Here is a 20148-nt window from a genome sequence, read left to right as displayed (position 1 = left end):
TGCGCCGCCTGGGCCTGAGGCTCGCACCGCAGCCCGGGTTCTAGTGGGAGCCCCGGAGTCCCCCTGAGGCTGGGTACCCTGGTCGCTTGTTAGGAAGAAGGGCGCCGCTAGGGGAAGGCACGCTGCGAACAGAGGGCTCTTCTGGCCTGGGTGTCAGGCGGCAGCGGCTCTGGGAGCGCTCGCCACGTTGTCGCAGGGCCTCGCCAGGCGCTGTCGGGCCTCCTGTCAATGTGTGGTTTTCCACGCCACCGCTCCCTCCAGACTGAAGGTGGGAGGAGGAAAAGGCCAACCAGCCGCTTGCAGCAGGCTTCCCTTTTTAAACGAAATGCTCAACCTCTGAGCGTTTTGCTGAGATCCTTGAAGAGCAGCCCCAGGGCCCGGGTGGGGCAGGATCCGGCCCGGAAGGGTAGGCTCCTGCCCAGCCGCCCCCGTCTCCTGCGGTTGGTCTCCAAGCCAGACGGGGTCCGGAGCCTCCGAGCACGCGTGACGATAACAAACTTAACCGGGGATGAGAAATGTACCAAATGGAGCCTGTGACTGAACCTTAACTGTCGGGCATTGACCGATTCTGTGGATCTAACGCAGAGATTTATTTTCCTTTCGAAGTTTAGGGTTTTACTCCTTTCCCAATGGGCAGGTTAGGAAGGAGGTTCACCTATTCTAGTGACAGGCTTTCTGGTGAACACTGAAGAAGAGCCATTAATGCCTGTACACCCAAGATGAACAACGCAGTCTTTATCCTTCTAATTCCTTGTCTAGTGGGCAGGGCCAACAGTTATTTTCTTACAACTTTATCTCAGCTTTGACTTATTACATTTATACCAATTGTTCTCGTACGAGAGAATTGGAAGTCATTGCTGGCGGGAATTATTGCGAACTGGAGTTAAGGGAGCGTGAATCAGTTATGATTTCCCCCCAGCATAGTTACCGTCTGCTTGCAACAGACATTTCCTCACTGCCCACCCACCCCCAACACACCACTCCCCTCTCACTGCAGTTAACCTTTCCCTGAGCTTCCCTGTGGTACTAGAGAACTTCAAAAAGTTCCTGGAAAAATAAAATTAAAAGATAATGCGAATCTTTTCATAAACTTTTTGAGACACCTTCGTATTTCTACTGGGAAAATTAATAAGCCACCTGTTCTCCAAATACAAATCCCTGAAATTCAACTAAAAAACAATTGTAACAAATACCCCCACTGGCTCATTATCTTATAAATATATATTTATATTTTATTTATAATATTTTTTAAACTATAGATACTAAGCAGTTTATTTTTATAACATTCTGTGTTAGAGTTTGGTTAAATTGACCCCAAAAGAATGTCCATCAAAAGAAGAGATAGGTGCAGTTATTTTTGATGTGAATAACTGTTTTCCAAGCAATCTTAGACACTTGAGGACTAAGGACAAAAGTTGGTGTACATGAATGGAATGAACTCAAGACAGAAAATTATAATTAAGACATTACATACAACTAAATAAAATACATAGACAATTGTGTGCTGTAACCAAAAATATATCAGCAAAACTGTTTTCATTCAGTTTTTGATTTCTCAGTGTTAGGAAGTTGGCACATACTAACCAAACCTACATTAAATGGGTTTTTATACTAGAATACCATATGAGTTGATGTATATATGTGTATATACATGTATATTTATATATTCATATATATATATACATATACAGCAGGTAATATCTGTCAGGGAATTTGCTATTGAAAGTTAACTTCGGCCAGCCCGGTGGCGCACTGGAGAGTGCGCCGCTTGAGAGCGCGGTGGCGCTCCCACCGAGGGTTCGGATCCCATGTGGAGACCGGTTCCTGCTCACTGGCTGAGCGCGGTGCGGGCGCAACACCGAGGGTTGCGATCCCATTACCGGTCAGTAAAAAAGAGACAAAAAGGAAAAAAAAAAAAAGAAAGTTAACTTCACTCAGACTTAGAGGACCAAATTACAACAGAAGTTTACATAGTAAGCTTGTGACTATTACAAAGGGAAATAGTGGTTCTTATGGGCTATTTCCATCAACCTGGTAAAGTTGAGTACATTAACTGACCTTTTTCACTTTGCATCTGTAATTAGAAGCAATAATTAAGAAAATTCTCACTTGTTGATTTTTCCCTTTTCTAGCAGTCTATAGTCTATCACCGTATCATGCAGTTGCATAGGTCATAGATTCCTTTTGCTTTATTTACATTCAAGTCCTGTTTTTGACCAGAGGTCTTCATTGGATTTAGGAAATTCTTTGACCTGAATATCCATTCTCATTTTTTTAAGAACCTAAAAAAGAGTTTTCTGCTAGTAAACATATTTTCATTGTGCCTGCCAAAAGAGATACATATTTTATAAAGCTCTTTTAAATGCATGATGTTATATACATTAACTAAAATGGTATATTGGCTAAATAAGGGAAAACTTGTAAATTTATGAGAATCCTGATTGTAGTTATTGGGTTAAGGAATTTTATTAAGACCACAGTGCCTTTTTAGGAGCAACTTCTCATGAAAAAGTGGCTAAAGGTGAATCTCTGCTAGGAAACAATAGCTATATGTTCAGCATATTTAAGAGTACTTATCTTTATTGACATCTCTACCTAAATACATGTCTGGAGAGTTGACAAGAGAAGGAAGTAGAGATATAGATTATGAGTCTATTGAGTGTCCCTTGTTTCCAGACTCAGATTTGGTTGTAATATAATATGATAAATACTACCTTCCCCCAAATATTTAAATTTGCCTTATCTTTTTTCAGGTGTGCTCATCTTTTGCCACAGGCCCCAGACAATACGATGGAACATTCTATGAATTTCGTACCTATTGTCTTAAACCTTCAAAGATGAATGAGTTCCTGGAAAATGTTAAGAAAAACATTTATCTTCGGACAGCTCACTCTGAATTGGTTGGATGTTGGAGTGTAGAATTTGGAGGCAGACTGAATAAAGTGTTTCATATTTGGAAGTATGGTATGAGTCATCTAGCTTACACGTTGAGTACAGTTTTCATTCTGTTAGATGTAACAAACTTAGCTCTTGAATCTATATTACTGTAAATACACACAGGTTAAGTAAAACTTTAAAAAGCAAAACCTAAATAAATTCAGTGATTACTCTTCCCAGTAGTACACCTCTAATACTCACTTGCTCGAATTCTTATGTTTTCATAAATGAGAACATGTGGAGTCTCACATTTCAAATCTTAAAATTATGAACTAGACTTTAATTCTCAGAAAAATTTTAGAATGGTTTATTATAAAGATGATTTATGAAAAATTTAAAGCAGTGATTGGAGAAACTCAGGTGGGTGAACGTCACAAAAGGAAGAGAGAAGTATCTTTTCTTATTATTAAAGCTGGAGCTGGATATCAGCATTTTAACAGAAATAATTCAAACATTTAGAGACTTTATGAAAATGGATGTTGATAGGGAGTGATAGTTAGCTTTTAAGTCTCACCGAACTCTGAGATTTAATTAATTCTATAATGTTTAGAGACCACTTTTGTTTTATTTCTGCACCTCAGAGTTTCAAGGAATTCACTACTAGTAGTTGTAGCTGCTCTAAGGAGTTAAAGGAAAAGAATCAGTGATAGTTCTTGACATATTGAAGCTGACCCACCCCTGGTTTACTAGAGGAAGGAGAACAAGTAAGAATCCCCAGAGTTTTTGTTACTCCAGTGTCTATTCTTACCAGTCCAAATCAGGACTTAATGATATCCAAAGAACTTTTAACAATTTCATTTAGTGTTTAGTGACCAGTGTCCAAAGTGAATAGTCATAAATAATTTTGAGTAAAGTAATATGAAAAGTGTTCATTCTATACTTACCATTCTATACTTCTTTAGGGTTTTTTCCCTGTTATAATAAAATAAGCCCCATTAAAACGTAGTTGTGCTTTATACATACCACAAGTTGAGTCATGTCTTATTAGAAAAACTGCTAATAAAGTCCTTATAAGTTTCTAGATAGGTGTTCTTCCTTCTCCCCAGTATAAATCATGTAAAATTCTTTTACCACTAGCCTTAGGGCCTAAAAATAAATATTGCACTATGCCTGTACATTGGTAATCGTATGTATATATCCGTTTGGGTAACTTAGAAGAGACATAAGTGCTGAGTAAAAAGAATGGTGGACAATATGTTACATTTGGTTTGAGATGTACCTTGACCTGATCACCCACCTCTACGATCACCAAAGAAAACTAGTCTTTCTCTAAACCAGCACTATACGTTAAGTGCCTCAATTAATTGATAAGAATAGTTAACGTATACATATTGAGTAGTAACTAAGGTGTCAAACACTGTTCTAATCTCTTTTCATGCATTAATTCATTTAATCCTCACAACATCCCTAGAAGGAGATGTTATGTTATCCCCATTTCACAGAGTAAGAAACTGAGGCACAGAAAGATTCAATAACTTACCTCATAATTCATACAACTTCCTGCTAAAGTGGTAGATCCTATAAAGCCCACCATATGACATTACAGTTTGTTCTTTACATTTCTACTCCCGTTTTAGACCATGAATAACTTGAGAACAGTTATATCTATGTATACTGGCATCTCCAATGACATAACACAGGGATCCTATATGGCATGTGGTAGATCCTATAAAGCCCACCATATGACATTACAGTTTGTTCTTTACATTTCTACTCCCATTTTAGACCATGAATAACTTGAGAACAGTTATATCTATGTATACTGGCATCTCCAATGACATAACACAGGGATCCTATATGGCACTGGTGAATGTTTGCTGAATTGAATGAAATCTAAGTAAAAATATAGTTGATTTTAAATCAAAAATTTTTATTTTTCTTAATTTTTTTCTTCCCACAGATAATTTTGCTCATCGAAGTGAAGTTCGGAAAGCCTTAGCCAAAAATAAGGAATGGCAAGAACAAACTCTTATTCCAAATTTGGCTCTCATTGATAAACAGGAGAGTGAGATTACATATCTTGTACCATGGTGCAAATTAGAAAAACCTCCAAAAGAAGGTAAGTCCTTCCTAGTCACTTTGAGCTTTAATGAGTAAAATATTAAAGATCAAAAGCTATAAAGACCAAAGTTCCATGGGGAAAAAAATAAAATTAATTCTTTGTTTTATATATGAATATATGTCGAGTATGGAGATAAAAATGAATTTGAGATCTCTGCTTATCCTTAAAACAATGGGCATTTCCAAATTGAGATTTTACTCTTGAAGTTTAGTTGTATTATATAAAAAGTTGACATGGCCAGTAAATGTGGAGAAGTGGGGATTGGGAGAAAGGAAAACAGGAATAGGTAAGTAAGGGGTTGTTTATGAAATTTTGTCAGAGTTTTAAAATAATGTAAACTTTTAAATATAAAAGTATTTTTTTCACACTTTCAGCTAATCTTAAATCATTAAGTATATCTTTGCTTGTAGCCTTTTTGGAGGGAATGAATTAACTTATACTGTTCAGCTGTATTACTGTAGTTTAAGTTTCATCTTCCTCTTTCTCATTTCTCAGTTTGAAAATAATTCCTTAAGATTTGTCTTATTGCTGATTTTACTTCTTGCTCACTTAAGGAAATAATTACCTCAATTTACTTTTAAACTTAGGGCAGATTAGAAAAGCACAAATTAATTTAAATTTTATTTTATTTTTTCCATAAACTTAACTTTATATTATGAGAGATTTGGAAAGTCTTTTTTGGATTCTAATGCCCTTAAAACTCCCATCAGCTTTTAGCCCTATCTCAATAAAATAATTGATATCTTGGTCAGCATCAGACCTCTTCCTCTATGTTGTTTGTAATTAGTAACATTGTACTTTTTAAATTTTTCTTGTCTAATATATTTGTCCTCCAGTTTCTTTCTCTCCACGCATGCCATACTTCTGACCAGAAGTTGAAAGGCTTTTCAAACATTTACCTGGATATTTTGGAACAATAAGACCATCTCCTTCAGGATTCAGGATGTCTTTTTTTTTTTTTTTTAGTTAAAAGCTTGACATAACTTCAGGTTAATTTTTGCTTGATGTCAGGTTAACTGTTTGCTTGCTATTCCTGTTAGAAATGGACTCCTGTAGGGTGAATTACACAAAACAAAAAGTATTTCCTCCCAAACTTGAAAAGAAGAGGGAAATATAGGGGATCAGACTATATTTATTTCCTAATTGTGTTGACTTGAGCAGCTTGAAAATCTTATTTCATTATAAATTCTCACTATCTGTTTAATCAACAAATTTTTACAGATTAAAAATATTTTAGATAATAACTTTTAGCTTCTAGTCTATTTTCCTTTTCTTCTCTGTGATTAAGATTAATCTTAACAACTGACCCTTAAACATGGACAAGGACTTTCTAAACATAAAAGCAAGGAAAAATAATCAAAGAATTAATAAATATGACTAAATAAGTATGTATATATGGGTAGTTCTCCAAATATATATCTGTATATGCAGATTAGCCTTCCACTGGAACCCAACAAACCTGATTAAAAATTGCTTGAATATCTTCTGTTAAGTAATTCTTTTTCTTCCTATTCTAGGAGTCTATGAACTGACTATTTTTGAGATGAAACCTGGTGGGCCAGCTCTGTGGGGTGATGCATTTAAAAGGGCAATCAATGCCCATCTTCATCTAGGCTACACAAAACTAGTGGGTGTTTTTCACACAGAATATGGAGCACTCAACAGAGGTACGTGTCCATTTTTTCTATGAAATTACAATGTATATTAGTGATCTACTAAGTTTCTTGGGTCAATTTGTTTCTCTTTTTCATTATGCTGTCTGTTTTAATTTTTATTGCCAAATGTTTAGTTTTTTGTCTTTTTATTTTAATGCTAATACCTTATGAAGCCTTTTTCAAATGCTGAACTGCTGTTTTCTGTGATACATAAAAATAATCAAATTTAAAAACTGGAAGGATTCTCCAGAAAATATTATTCTTTTAATCTTTTCCCCCCTATATATTTTTATTGATTTTCTAAAAGTAACACTAGGTGGGGTAGAGAGATTTGTTTCTTTTTTTTATTTTCCTTTTTGTCTTTTTTCGTGACCGGCAACGGATCGCAACCCTCAGTGTCGCGCCCGTACAGGACCGGGACCGGCAACGGGATCGCAACCCTCGGTGTTGCTCCCGCACCTCGCTCAGCCAGTGAGCTGCCGGTCTGTATGTGGGATCCGAACCCTCGGCGGGAGCGCCACCGCACTCCCAAGCGGCGCACTGTAACAGTGCGCCACCGGGCCGGCAGAGATTTGTTTCTGAATGAAAATGTAATATATATTTTTTTTACAAAAGGTAAAAACATGGACAAGCCAAAGGAAAAAAAAAATTACCTATTTCCCATTACTTCAAGATAATACTGTTAACATTTTGGTCTTCATATTCGTATGTCATTTATATATGTATATATATATGTCATTATACATACATAAATGATATAGGAATACTAAGACCAAAATTTTGGTAGATATAAACAGGTTAAAAACAATGCATATGCATGGTTGGTAATAACTTCATAACACTCCAGCATGGATATATAGATAGATAGACTGACTTTATTTAATCAAACACGTATTTGGAGCATTTAACTTTTAAATTTGAAAGTAATTGCAGTGAGAATTTCAGAGAGTTTTTTGTGGCAAACTCTAAAAAATGTGTGTAAAATTCATGTGGAAGAATAAATGACTAAAAATAGCTAATAAAATATTTGAAAGACTCATTATATCTTGTTGTCTCCTCAACATCCCTCCTTGAATGTTCAGTGGACATTTTACACCTAACATGTTCAAAGCTGAGTTCTTGATCTTTGCCTAGAAATTCAATTTTTAGTAATATATCAGAAGAAAGTAATCAAATGATACAAGAAAAATATATTTTCAACTTGGAAAATACATGAAGAGGAGAAAAGTTATGAAAATTATTAGATGTCTGTTTCATACCATATGCTAAAATAAAATTTAAATGGATTATAGATTCCATGTAAAAAGTTGAAGTTAAGGGCTGGCCCGATGGTGCACTGGATAGGTGCACCGCTTGGGAAGCGCGGCGGCGCTCCCGCCCAAGGGTTCGGATCCCACATACAGACCGGTTCCCGCTCACTGGCTGAGCGAGGCGCGGGGGCAGCGCCAAGGGTTGTGATCCCGTTGCCGGTCCCTGGTCCGGTGCAGGGGCAACACTGAGGGTTGCGATCCGTACACGGAAAAAGACAAAAAAAGACCAAAAAAAAAAAAAAAAAAAAGTTGAAGTTAAAAAATTATTAAAATGAAACATAGATGAATTTATTTAATAATATAGATGGGTACTATATTTCTAAGCAAAAAAGTAAATGAAAAAATGATGAAGGGAAAAAAAGTTGATGATTTTATTTTACAAAGGCTCAATATTTCTGCATACCCCAGATCATCATAAATGAAATTCAAAAGCAAAAACAAAAATGAAAACTTATGCAAAGTTAGACATACTAATGGCTACTAAATATATTAAAAGAAAAAGCAGATTCAGATTCAAACAATAATGAGGTACCATTTTTCACCTAGCAAAGACATACTTATATAGATATAGTGTTAGAGAAAAATTAAGTACTTGTTTACTGTGTGTGATTCATATTGGCATAATATTTTCTTTTCAAAAATTTGGCAATATAAATGAAAAACTTTAATATTTTTAATTGTTTTTGCCAGTATTACTTCTAGGAAATACAAATATGCATGGATGTTTACGTATGTAGGTATATTTAGTTATATAGGAAAGAAATTTGAAAGAATATAAAATATATAGTAGTAATACTTAAGGCAAAAGATTAAAGTTTTTTAAGTCTCTGTTTTAATTTTCTATGCTGTACATGTACAACTTTTATAAGAAAAAAACTACTGAAAATATGTGTATATACACTTTTTAATCTTAATTCTCAGTGTGCTGGAAGAATAGTAATATGCTCATGTATAAATCAGCACCTCATTTCTGGAGGACATTGTATAATATATATACTGTATCTATGTAAGTATATCTGTATATAAAATATGTTCTTTAGTTCTTTCAGTTTAAATTTTAGAAGTTGCTATTAAGGAAATAGTCATATCTAGACTGCCTGGGTTTAAATCCTAGGTCCACTACTTACTAATTCTGTGGCCTTGGGTTGGGTAAGTTGCTTCACCTCACTGTGCCTTAGTTTCCTCCCCCGTAAAATGATGATGATGATAATCTTCCATGTAGATGATTATGAGGACTAAATGAGTTAATTCACAAAAAATGCTTAAAACCAGGCCTGGCACAAAGTGAGCACCCAATAAGTGTTACTAGTAGTTGTCGTGGACATTGTAATTATTATTGGTATATATGTAGGTGCTGCTGTAATGAAGTTTATGCCCACTTTGTTTACAGTAAGGAAACACTGGAAACAATGTAGTGTGACCCTATTTATGTAATAAATATACTTGTAATATGCAATTAGATAAACACATACATCATATATATCACATGTATTATTAAGCATAAGCATATATGCTATGCGTATACAAATGTGTAAACATATATAAAAATACATACATCTATATAAATATGGAAACAATACACCAAAATAGAAAAGCGGTTATTTTGGTGTGGTAAGATTAGAAATGGTTCTTACTTTCTCCTTTTATCTATCTGAATTTTTTCAAAATCTGTACAGCTAAAATACAGTAAATTTTAATTATAAAATTTCATATAGCCATTTAAAAATTAATGTTGACATAGAAAATTCTCATCTTATTCATTTTTTAAAATCTGTTACTAAGCATAATATACAGTAGATCTAATTTGGTATACTCATTTTTTTTAAAAGGAAATACAACGTATATTAATAGAAATTTATCTAGGTAGTTAAGATTACGCTGATTTTTATTTACTTCTTGATGTGTATCATCTAAATTTTCTACTGTAAACACAATGTTTTATAATCTGCTTTTTAATAATAATAAAACAGTAGGAAGTCATGAAATCTGAATCTAGTCTTATGTATCTTTAGCTGTGTTACTTTACTTCCCCTCTTCAGCCTTCTGTTTCCAGTAAGATTGATTAATTTATAAATTTTTCTCCCATATCTCTGACCATTCTGAAATCTTATTGCTATCATATTTAGTTTTACTTTTTTGATATCACTATTTTGATTTAAAGAATATTTAAATCATAATATTTAATCGTAAATATTTAGACATAAATATTTAAATATTGATTTAAGGAATATTTCTGGTTCATTTTCTGTATTTCTTATTTGTTAATGCCATAATCTTCAGAAACTTTCTCTGGTTTATTCTGCAGTTCATGTTCTTTGGTGGAATGAGAGTGCTGATAGTCGAGCAGCTGGAAGACATCAGTCTCATGAGGATCCCAGAGTTGTGGCGGCTGGTAAGCTGTTTCACTAGGCAAGAATTATTTTTAGAACAAATTTGATTCAGTCAATAACTCTATATGCCTTTTTATGAAATGTTTTTCCAGTTCGGGAAAGTGTCAAGTACCTAGTGTCTCAGCAGAATATGCTTCTGATCCCTGCGTCATTTTCACCATTGAAGTAATTATCTACTGAACTACCATTTCATTAACTGGTGTAAAATGTGTCTGCTAATGATGCTTACATTCTCCCAAGATGTTCTCACTTTTATTTGCAGGAGGTGGTAAGTTAATTTGCTGTGTTTATTGAGTTTTTGAAAGCAGCCTCTGTCTGTATTTTATTCCCACCACTTCAGAACATAGTTTTGTTCATTTATTTATTGTACATTAGAAATCGTCACTACTTCATGATCTTGATTCGTTTTAGAACAACTCTTCTTCTGTATCTGATAACTGTGCTTTATAGCATATTCTTATATTCAAATAATGATTTTACATGTCCTTACCTGACAATATTTCTAAGTTATTTATATACAATATCTTTTTATCATGTCTGTTTTTTCTGAGGTTTAAAAATTTTTGTGCCAAGTAAAGTTTATTTTGTGATATCAAATGAGATTTATAAAAATACCAGATCAAATATATTTCTTTACTCTGGAAAAGTACAGTATCACATGTGTCATCTGTATTAATTATGATTTTCACATCAAATATTTTCACTCTAACTTGGAAAGTAATGTAATTAGGTCATGTCATTAAAAATCTGAAGAAGACTTGTTGGTTTATATGCTGAAATGTATTCATTTGAAATTAATTTTACGAATTTTTACTTCATTTTGGATCACTATTTAACAAAGATCTGAGGACATTTATTTGTTTTAAAGAGATCTTTATGGTTATAGAAATGCTTGCTCTAATAAAAGCCTATATATCCATTCTGATTTTTTAAATTTGCATTTTATATTTATATATCCTTTTCTCTGGAGCCCTTACTTTGTTGCTATAGAGTGATGACACAGTAATAATTTACCAACTCTACTGTAAATGTTAAGTTACATCTGGAAAATAGCATGCTAGTAACTACAGATAGAGGATTTCTTTAGTAGTGCCATAGGTGTTCTGTGGTTTTCCTTGAAAGATCTTTAATTTCCATTTTGCTTGATGCCTCTACCTTTTAAAACTAGGTTTAGTACTACAAGCTCTCTTGATGTTCTATATTTACATCTATATTATTTTACTTGATGTAAATCATGTACCTTTTTCTTCATACTTAGCTCCAAGTGGACTGTGACTTTTTCCAAAACTTTAAGATGACAGAGATTTGCTTTCCAAGGTGGCCTAATATGAAGAGGAAAGTAATTTACACATACAGGTTCATATCATAGCATTCTATTTTTCTCTAGTTCATTTATTCTTCCATTCTCTTAGATGATTTCCAACACCTACTCCCCCATCTTCATTCTTAGCTAATGACCCTTTTTCTTCACTGATAAAATAAAAACAATCAAAAGAGACTGCTCAAGTTCCCACCCCCAAATCTACACACTTTCTGCAACCAAGCTTGTATACCCTCTTTTCTCCTCTTAACTGTGGATCAAGGGTCCATGCTCCAAGCAAAGACAAACCCCTCCACACCCATATTGAAGGATGTGGCTCCAGCAGTTCTTTTTGTCTCCCGAAGCCACAGATTTTCCCCTCTCAGCTGGGTCCTTCTTCTCAGTAAAAATACGCTATTAGTTTTTCCATCTTTAAAAAATATGAAAAATAAAAATATCCCCCCTCCTTTTTTTCACAGCATGGCTCAGAAGAGTAGTCCATACTTCCTGCTTCTCTTTTCTGCCCTCCCATTCTGTCCTAGGCATCCTCTAATAGCCACACCAGCCAAATTGCTCTTATCGAATTCATTTCCCATTCCACATTTTACTTGATCTGTTAGCATTTGACTTCTCCTTTCTTCTGGAAACACTTTCTTCCTTTCTCCAAAACACTTACTACACTTTCTTTGCTCATTAATGTCTCCTAGGGTCCACCCTGTCTCCCTGACCTTCGGTGTTGTAGTATTCTAGCACTGATTCCTTGGATCTCTTCTTTTTTCTATTCATATTCCCTCCCTACCTTGTCTCCCCAGTCTTATGGCTTCAAATACCATCTGTATGCAAATAGCTCTTCCAGTCCACACCTCTTCTCTGAATTCCAGGCTCACCTTATCCAAATGATTTCTCAACAACTCCACCTAAATGTCTATTAGAAATCTCACACCTTACACGTCCAAAGCTGACCTCTTGATCTTTACCCAGCAGCCGTATCTCTGTTAATAGCAACTTTATCTTTCCATTTGCTCAGGCCACAAACCTCAGAGTCATTCTTAATGTCTTCTTTTCTGTCATAACCCATTATGTATCTGTTAGCAAATCCTAAATATCCAGAATTTGATTATTTCATAACCCTATAGACACCATCCTAGTTCAAGCCAATCATCATCTGTATTTGGGGGAAAGGCTCTTAACTTTATCTCCTGCCCTTGCTCCCTCTGCCCCCATCCCAGTCAGTTTTCAACACAGCAGCCAGAATAATCTAAAACATATGCCAGATCATATCATTCCTCTTTCCACCCCAGCCCCACATTTCTATCTCACTCGGAGTAATTATCCAAGCCCTTAACTGTGACCTATAGGTCCTTAAATTGTCTGTCCTCAGTTATCTTTCACCACATCTACTCTTCTCCCTCAGCTCCAGACCTGGACTAAGAGGCTTTTCTTAAACCCACTAAAGGTACTCTTGCCTCAGGGTCTATTCCCCCCTGCCTGGAATGCTCTTCTCTAGATACGCATATGCATAGATTATTTCCACACTTCCTTGAGGTCTTTACCCAAAAGCCCCATGAGGCCTTCCCTGAACACCCTATTAAAATTGCAGTCCCCTTCTACAATGGTCCCTATCTGCTGTGGACTGAATGTTTTTGTCCCCCTGAAATTCATATGCATGTGTTGACGCTTTAATCCTCAATGTGATAGTATTTGTAGGTGAGGCTTTTGGGAGGTTATTAGGTTTAGAAGAGGTTATGAGGGTGGAGCCTCAATGATAGAATTGGTTCCCTTAGAAGGGGATAAAGAGGCCTAAGCTGTCTCTTTCTCTGCACCATGTGAAAAAAACTAGAAAGAGGGCCTTCATCAGAACCCAATCATACTGGCATCCTGATCCAAGACTTCCTAGCCTCTAGTACTATGAGAAATAAATGTTTGTTGTTTAAAGCCACCCTGAACTGACTAAAACACTATCCCTCTGCACTGTTTTGTGTTTCCCTATGTCACTTATCACCATAATTAATATTTTATTTAAATATAATTTATTTTTTGGGGGAAAATAGAATAGTTTTGTCAGGCTCCCTCGCCTCTGGGCAGGTTGGGTGTGGTGCAGCATTCTTTATGGGCAGGTTGTGTGTGGGTGGAGTTAGTGCACCTGCGCAGCACCACCACCTTGGCTGACTACTGCCTCGGGCGGCCGCCATTCCACACAGCTATGCTTTCCAGCCTGCAGCTTCCGAGGACCTGTTTGCCGGTTACCTAGCTCATAGACCTGTGTGTGATGGGTTTGGTGACCCAACCTGGCATGTGAAGGGTTTGTGATCCAGTCTGGACAATGGGCTTGAGGGGTCTGTGAGCTCCAGACCCAGCCCTAGCTTCACAATTGGCCCAGTTGATGCAGGATTACTGGCAGGTAAAAATAGCGTGACAATTTTATATCCCCTCCCATTAGAAACCAAATTCCATGACAGCAGAGTTATTTTTTTTAATCATTGTAATATCACCAGTGCCTAGCATATTGTAAGCCCTGACTATTTGTTGAATGAATTAACATATGAGATCTTTTGTGGTTTGTTTTTTTTTTAAGTCCATCATTCCTCCACACGTTATATTGCACCTCTATTAATAGTAGGATATGTGACTCTTATTGGAGGTGTCTTTTCAACCTGTTGGAAAGTGTCCCTGGAAGACACAGTGAATGACTCAGTAGAAGTTCTGGCTGTGGGTGCCATCAATAAATAAAAGTAATACTATTGCCTGTTGGTTATAAGTTACTATTACAGACTGTGAAGATTTTTGAATTGTATGTCCAGGAAAAGAATCAGATATGCCACTAATCTGGTCTTGTTCCACCCCCTGCCACATAACTCCCAAAAGATAAGCAAACCATACTTGTAGACTCAAACCTGTACTTCATTCTCAGCATCAGCTCTTAACCTACTGAACAAACCCTAGGAACATGACCATTGTGGTAACTGAAGTCATCAAAGTAGTGTTAATCTGAAGTATATTGGGAGAAGTGTTACTCTCATTAGAGAGACCTCTTTCATAACTTTAGAATGCCCTCTCTCTAAGCATCTTCTTGAAAAAGCACATTCCCCCTAGGAGGAGAAAATGGTTTTCTTTAGTGGAAGCAACTTGGCTCAGGACCATTAGGTAAAGGAAGTTTGGGCATTTGACAGAATGAGCTTTTTGACAGTTGATGAGGAGAAATGCACAGTTTTGTATCATAGGCTTCTGCACTGAAAGGACAACTGAGTGGTAATGTTGAATGAGCCAGAGTGTGTTTAAGGCTACTGACAGAGGAAATGCCGAAAGAATTAAAAACGGAACAAAAAAAATCAGAAAGGAAAGATGAGATGATGCCCAGATACAGTCTGTACTAACAGCAGACAAGAAAAACATCCAAATTAAAGTTTTCTAAGCCAGAGATTGTCCTGTTTCCTGCTTCTCTTTAAAGCAAAACTCTCCTCAGTTAGGTCTGCATCCTCATCCCTCTGCTGAAATGACTCTTCCGGTCACCAAGGATCTCTGTCTTATCAAATTCAATGGTCATTCTCTGCCTTTAGCTTACTCATCTTCCTAGCAGTGTTGGACATAATGGACCACTTCTACCTTCCTGAAACACTTAATTCTCTGTGCTTCAGTGTATGGCATTATCCTCTTCAGGTTTTCCTCCACACTGGCCAGTTGCACTTGCTGGCTTCTCTTCTAAATGTCTCAGGATCTCAAGTTCAAGAATGTTCTCTATCTTCACTCTCTAGGTATGCTCATTCAGTCTCAAGGCTTAATTACCATATGTTTACTGATGACTTGCACATTTTTATCTTCTCTTCTATCATTGCCTCTGAGCTCCAGACTGAAATACCAACTGCATTTTTAAGACAAACATCTACTTAGTTCAGGTCACAAACTAGAAGTCATTTTGATAGCTCTCTTTCCCTCATCCCCTAAATGCAGCCTGTCAGCAGATTGATCATCTCTTAGCCTCTCTACTGCCCTTTCTCCCCATAGTAGCCAGCATTCTTTGTGAAACAGAGATTAGATCACACCACTACCCTGTTTAAAACTCTCCTCAATGCACTAACAATAAAATCCAAAAACTTTCACAACACTGGCAAGTCCCTATGAGATTTGGTCCCTGCCATCTCTCTGATTCTATCCCCTACCACTCTTTCCTTACTAACTGCACATCAGGGACATTGGAATTCTCTTTTATTCCCCTTAACATGCCAAGCTTTTTCCCACTTGGGGCTTTTGCACAAGGTGTTCTTTCTTCCAGGAATATTCTTCCCACCCACTTGCTAATATTTCTCCTGCTCGTTTTATTCAGATCTGAGTCTAAATGTCACTTCTTAGGCTGAATCTGACTCCTCTCCATTGTTATCCCATTACCATGTTTTATTTTCTTCCTAGTTCTTATTACTGCCTAAATGTATTAGATTTGTTTGTCCACAATAGTGGCCACTGTCTTTCTCCACTGAAATATAAATTCATTAGAGCAGGAATTCTCTTTTCTTCAACTTGTATTCCAAGAACCTAAAAAAGTATCTGGCACACAATAAAGTTCAATAAATATACATTAACGTATAATGATGGCAAAGTGATTTGGGAAAGACAATGTTAACTGATACCTACCTTCAACAAAAAGAACCCTCTGCCACCTAACTAGCCCTGCAGCATTGAACAATTTCCTTATCCTCTGAGCTACAATATACTCATGTAAAATGGTACTATTTACCTCGTAGGGCAGGTATTAATGGAAGACTAAATGAAGTGCCTGCCTATGCAGTAAATACTTGAAAATGGGAGCTAGTTTTCTCTTACACTTTTTCATACTTAATGCATGTATCGGCATTCCAAAGGCCCAGAGATTTTTGAACATGGAAAAGTTCAAATAGGCTTTTCTCTAGATAGAAAACTGATTTGGTCAAGACTCATGGATCAAGTTATATTTTTATCTAAATTAACTACCTTTTCATTTTTCAATGTTTTTTTTCCTCTCCCTTGTCATTTTTCACAAAGAAACATAGTTTTGTATCCATTTTATTAAAGTCACTATAATGTTACTTCAATAGAGGAGAATGAAGTTGTGATGCTGATGCTGAGTAAGCATCTAGGCTCGCCGGAAGCCTAGGTCTTTTGCACACAAAGGTCAGATCCATGCCACAGAATCACATCATCCCTGCCATTCTGAAGAGGTCACATATACAGCCAGACTCTTGTACTGCCTAAAAAGGACTGTTTCACAGGGCTTCTTCAAGTACCAAGATAAAAAAAGTCTTTTTCATAGCTCAGGAAGAATCGTCTCAGAATATGGAAAATACATCCATATTTTCTCATCATAACACTACTTGTGTGTAGACTGCACAGCACTTCTTATTACAGGAGAAAAAGAAGGCACCTCTGATATTAGCCTCAGTATCAATTCTCTTCCCACATTTTCTACTCTTCCTGCATACTTGCCCCTGCCACCACATCCAGCACCTCGCCAGTATACTTGCCACATTGTGTCCTTGTATTTTTTGTTGAATAAACAAAAGAGCACTGAAGATTGCCTTTTTAGCCTCCTCAATACCAAGTGAAGTTTTTGTTAAATAAACTTAGCTGCAGAGTATTTTCAGAGATCTCTGCATCTTTGTAATCATTAAGCAGAATAAGCTTATCTAAAAACCTCTCAAACATAATACCAGATACTGAGTATCTTAACTGAATTACCAAAGTGCAAAACACCCTTTCTTGTATTTTCAAGTAATTCCCTCAGTTCTCTTTTATGATTAACAGGACATTTGAACTTTGCTAAAATTTTTACTTTGGTTCCAAATAGCTTCCCCTCTAGAGACATTTCTTGCTTATGTAATGGTTGTGCTATGGATGGATGAAAGGAAATTCGTACAGACCAGAACTGTCACAGTTTTATTTTGTGACTCATTACAACATAGAAATATGCCTTTTTAATACTTCATATAAAGTTATTGACAATACAAAATTTTTTTTTCCTTTTAATGAAAACGATTTAACTTAGAAATTTATTGTGAAACTTTTGTCTAGTTTTGCAATTCTCAGATATTCCAGTGCAAAAATAGATCCCATTACAGAAAGCATAAAGTGCTTGGAATGAGGGCCAATGATAAAAAGCACAAAAACAGTTTCATCCTAGGGTATAAGAAGGGATAATAGCATACTTAATCCTTATGGAAATATAAGCATTCTATAAAAAGGGGTGCAACAATTTTGAAAAGAATTAGAGCAATATTACCATAGTATTACATTTTTACTGGTAAATAGTAACAGGAGTACAAACTAGTATCTCAATATCAAAGTGGTTCAGTATTACATGACACATGGCTCTTTGGAAAAAAATTTTACCTGATATATACAACCACGAGAAAAAACAAATCAACAAATCCCTTTAGTCAATGATTACTATACAGTGAATGAATCCCTTTAGTCAATGATTACTATACAGTGAATGAATGATGTGCAACATTTAATAGTCACAAAGCATATGCTTTCAGTACAGACACTGAAATACAGTAGTTTGAGGTTTGGTTTGTTTTATAACAATGAATTATGCTGGACATTTATGTGTAGAGGGTTGGTTATTTTCTTTTGTATTGTTCATAGTCACAGTTAATTAATAAGTTTTACAAAGTGTCCAAAAGATGCAAAAGCAGAAATTTTTGAGCACTTCTTTTAAGAAATTCTGAAACTCACATTGTTACATTTCCACAGGGAATATGTAGAAATTTTACTTGACTGAGCATAGAGTTGGTAAAAATTTCTACCACAGTTAGGTTTACACAGGGAAATTTAAAAGATTACTATTTGGATAGTCTGAAAGGTAACACAGTATTAATGAAGTCAGTGTGTAACTGTAGATTGTTTCTAGCTTCAGAGGAGACCCTTTAAATCTATATTGAAACGTAATTTTTTCAAAATAGTTCACAGTGCGCCTTTTGATTTTTTAAAATACGGCCTTAGATCAGAGTAACTAAAGCAAGGAGTTGCTCATGGACTTAATATAATGAAGAATTAGAACATGATTATAGTGAAATGAGAAAGCCAACAGAAATTTGATTTTGAGAAATACTAGGGAGAAACTAAATTATCCCATGAGTTTTATATCTTTGAATGTAACGGAAAATATAATGATGTCATGCCGATAGTTACTGGAAATATGCCTTCATTATCATTTTAGAAGACGATGTTGACATTAATTTCTAAAAGTCATTTTTTACAATAAGCTATATAACAACATTCTGTAAATTTAAAAAATATATAGATTAATTTGAAATCAATCTGAAATCTTAAACCTTTGGAGTTAAGAAATTAGTAATCATATTGAAAGATCACTTGAACTTCACCAAACAGCAGTTCTCTTATATTTTTATTTTGTCTCAAGAGAGATGAAATCAAGTATTAGTGAAATATTTTTAAAAAGTGTTTTCTGACTAAAAAATATAAATCTATGTTAAAAAGTCTGAAAAATAATCCATGTGGGGGCATTTGCTGTTTTTATCTTTTCACGGTAGGTTAGTGACTGAAAACATTGAGATTGTCAGAGATTTAATGGGGTGTCTAGCATCTGCAAAGCCAGTTATTTGAAGGTGTTAAATGCCATAAGCACAAGTGGTATTGTGCAACAAGTTTCCAAGCTAGCTGTTTTCTCTGTGAAAGAATTCATTGTTTGACCTTGTGACCTTTATACTTTCTTGGCTTTTGCATTGTTGCTATTTGGGAAAAAAAAAAAAAAGAAGGCTGCCCAATATTCTTTTAGTGGGCTCTCAAAACCTCAGCAAAACAAACTATGTTTGTAAACCAGTTAGCTGAATAACATGGCACAGGAAATCTTCTGAGACTTAATTTCTCCCCATATCTATCCATACACACATTCTCATTCAGCTATGGCATACACTCAAAGTACTTGATGAACTGAGATTAAGAGTATTCTAAATAATAAAGAAACTCAAATATAACGTCATGAGATCTTGACTACCACATTATTATCTAGTCAGTAGGCACTAGTCAGATGAGCGATCTACAAACTTACATAAGAAAATAAAGCTAGTAAGGCAGTGTGGCCATACTCTCTATGCCACACGGTTCTACAAAGAGGCCATTCTAAGGTTTCAGAAGTCACTGACAGAATTTAAGATTACAAATAACATTAAAAGTACAAAGATTTTTGTCGAAATACAACTCCATCTTTTCATTTTCTAGATTAATTCAAAAAGCCAGAAATAATACTACACTTATGTCAAATAAGAAAGATCTTGAGATGTGGTGTACCGTGTTAGACAATCAGGACAAATGGGCACAGGCCTCCCTAAGTTTGCACATGCTGTCTCTTTAATCCCATGCTCTGGCCTCAGCAGCTTGCAGCCCCAACAGTTTGGCTGCTGAGTCTTTGCTTCTCACCAGGATCTAAATATATTTAAAGAGTCCCAGAAAGATGACCCTGGAGATCCATGGCTCCAAGCACAAGACAACGCAACAATGGAAC

General features: G+C 35.8%; 2 protein-coding genes across 2 annotated transcripts in view; one reads left to right on the top strand and one right to left on the bottom strand.

Annotated features, from left to right (window-relative positions):
• Nucleotides 1-11274, top strand: part of LOC103603357 (protein NipSnap homolog 3A-like) — a 12288-nt gene extending 1014 nt beyond the window's left edge. The window contains exons 2-6 of the mRNA XM_008587848.1: nt 2754-2964; nt 4838-4996; nt 6517-6666; nt 10270-10356; nt 10447-11274. Coding sequence (XP_008586070.1) covers nt 2754-2964; nt 4838-4996; nt 6517-6666; nt 10270-10356; nt 10447-10523 — 684 coding nt within the window. The 3' untranslated portion in view covers nt 10524-11274. The remainder of the gene's footprint in view (nt 1-2753; nt 2965-4837; nt 4997-6516; nt 6667-10269; nt 10357-10446) is intronic.
• Nucleotides 11275-17539: 6265 nt separating this feature from the next.
• The window catches only part of ABCA1 (ATP-binding cassette, sub-family A (ABC1), member 1), a 149520-nt gene continuing 146911 nt past the window's right edge, over nt 17540-20148 (bottom strand). Inside the window, exon 51 of the mRNA XM_008587847.1 lies at nt 17540-20102. The gene's annotated coding sequence lies outside the window, so the exon portion shown is untranslated. The remainder of the gene's footprint in view (nt 20103-20148) is intronic.

The sequence above is a fragment of the Galeopterus variegatus genome, unplaced genomic scaffold (assembly GCF_000696425.1).
Source record: "Galeopterus variegatus unplaced genomic scaffold, G_variegatus-3.0.2 Scaffold4570, whole genome shotgun sequence".
Lineage (NCBI taxonomy): Eukaryota > Metazoa > Chordata > Mammalia > Dermoptera > Cynocephalidae > Galeopterus > Galeopterus variegatus.
The sequence above is the reverse complement of the archived record's forward strand: the minus strand, read 5'-3'. Positions and strand labels throughout refer to the sequence as shown.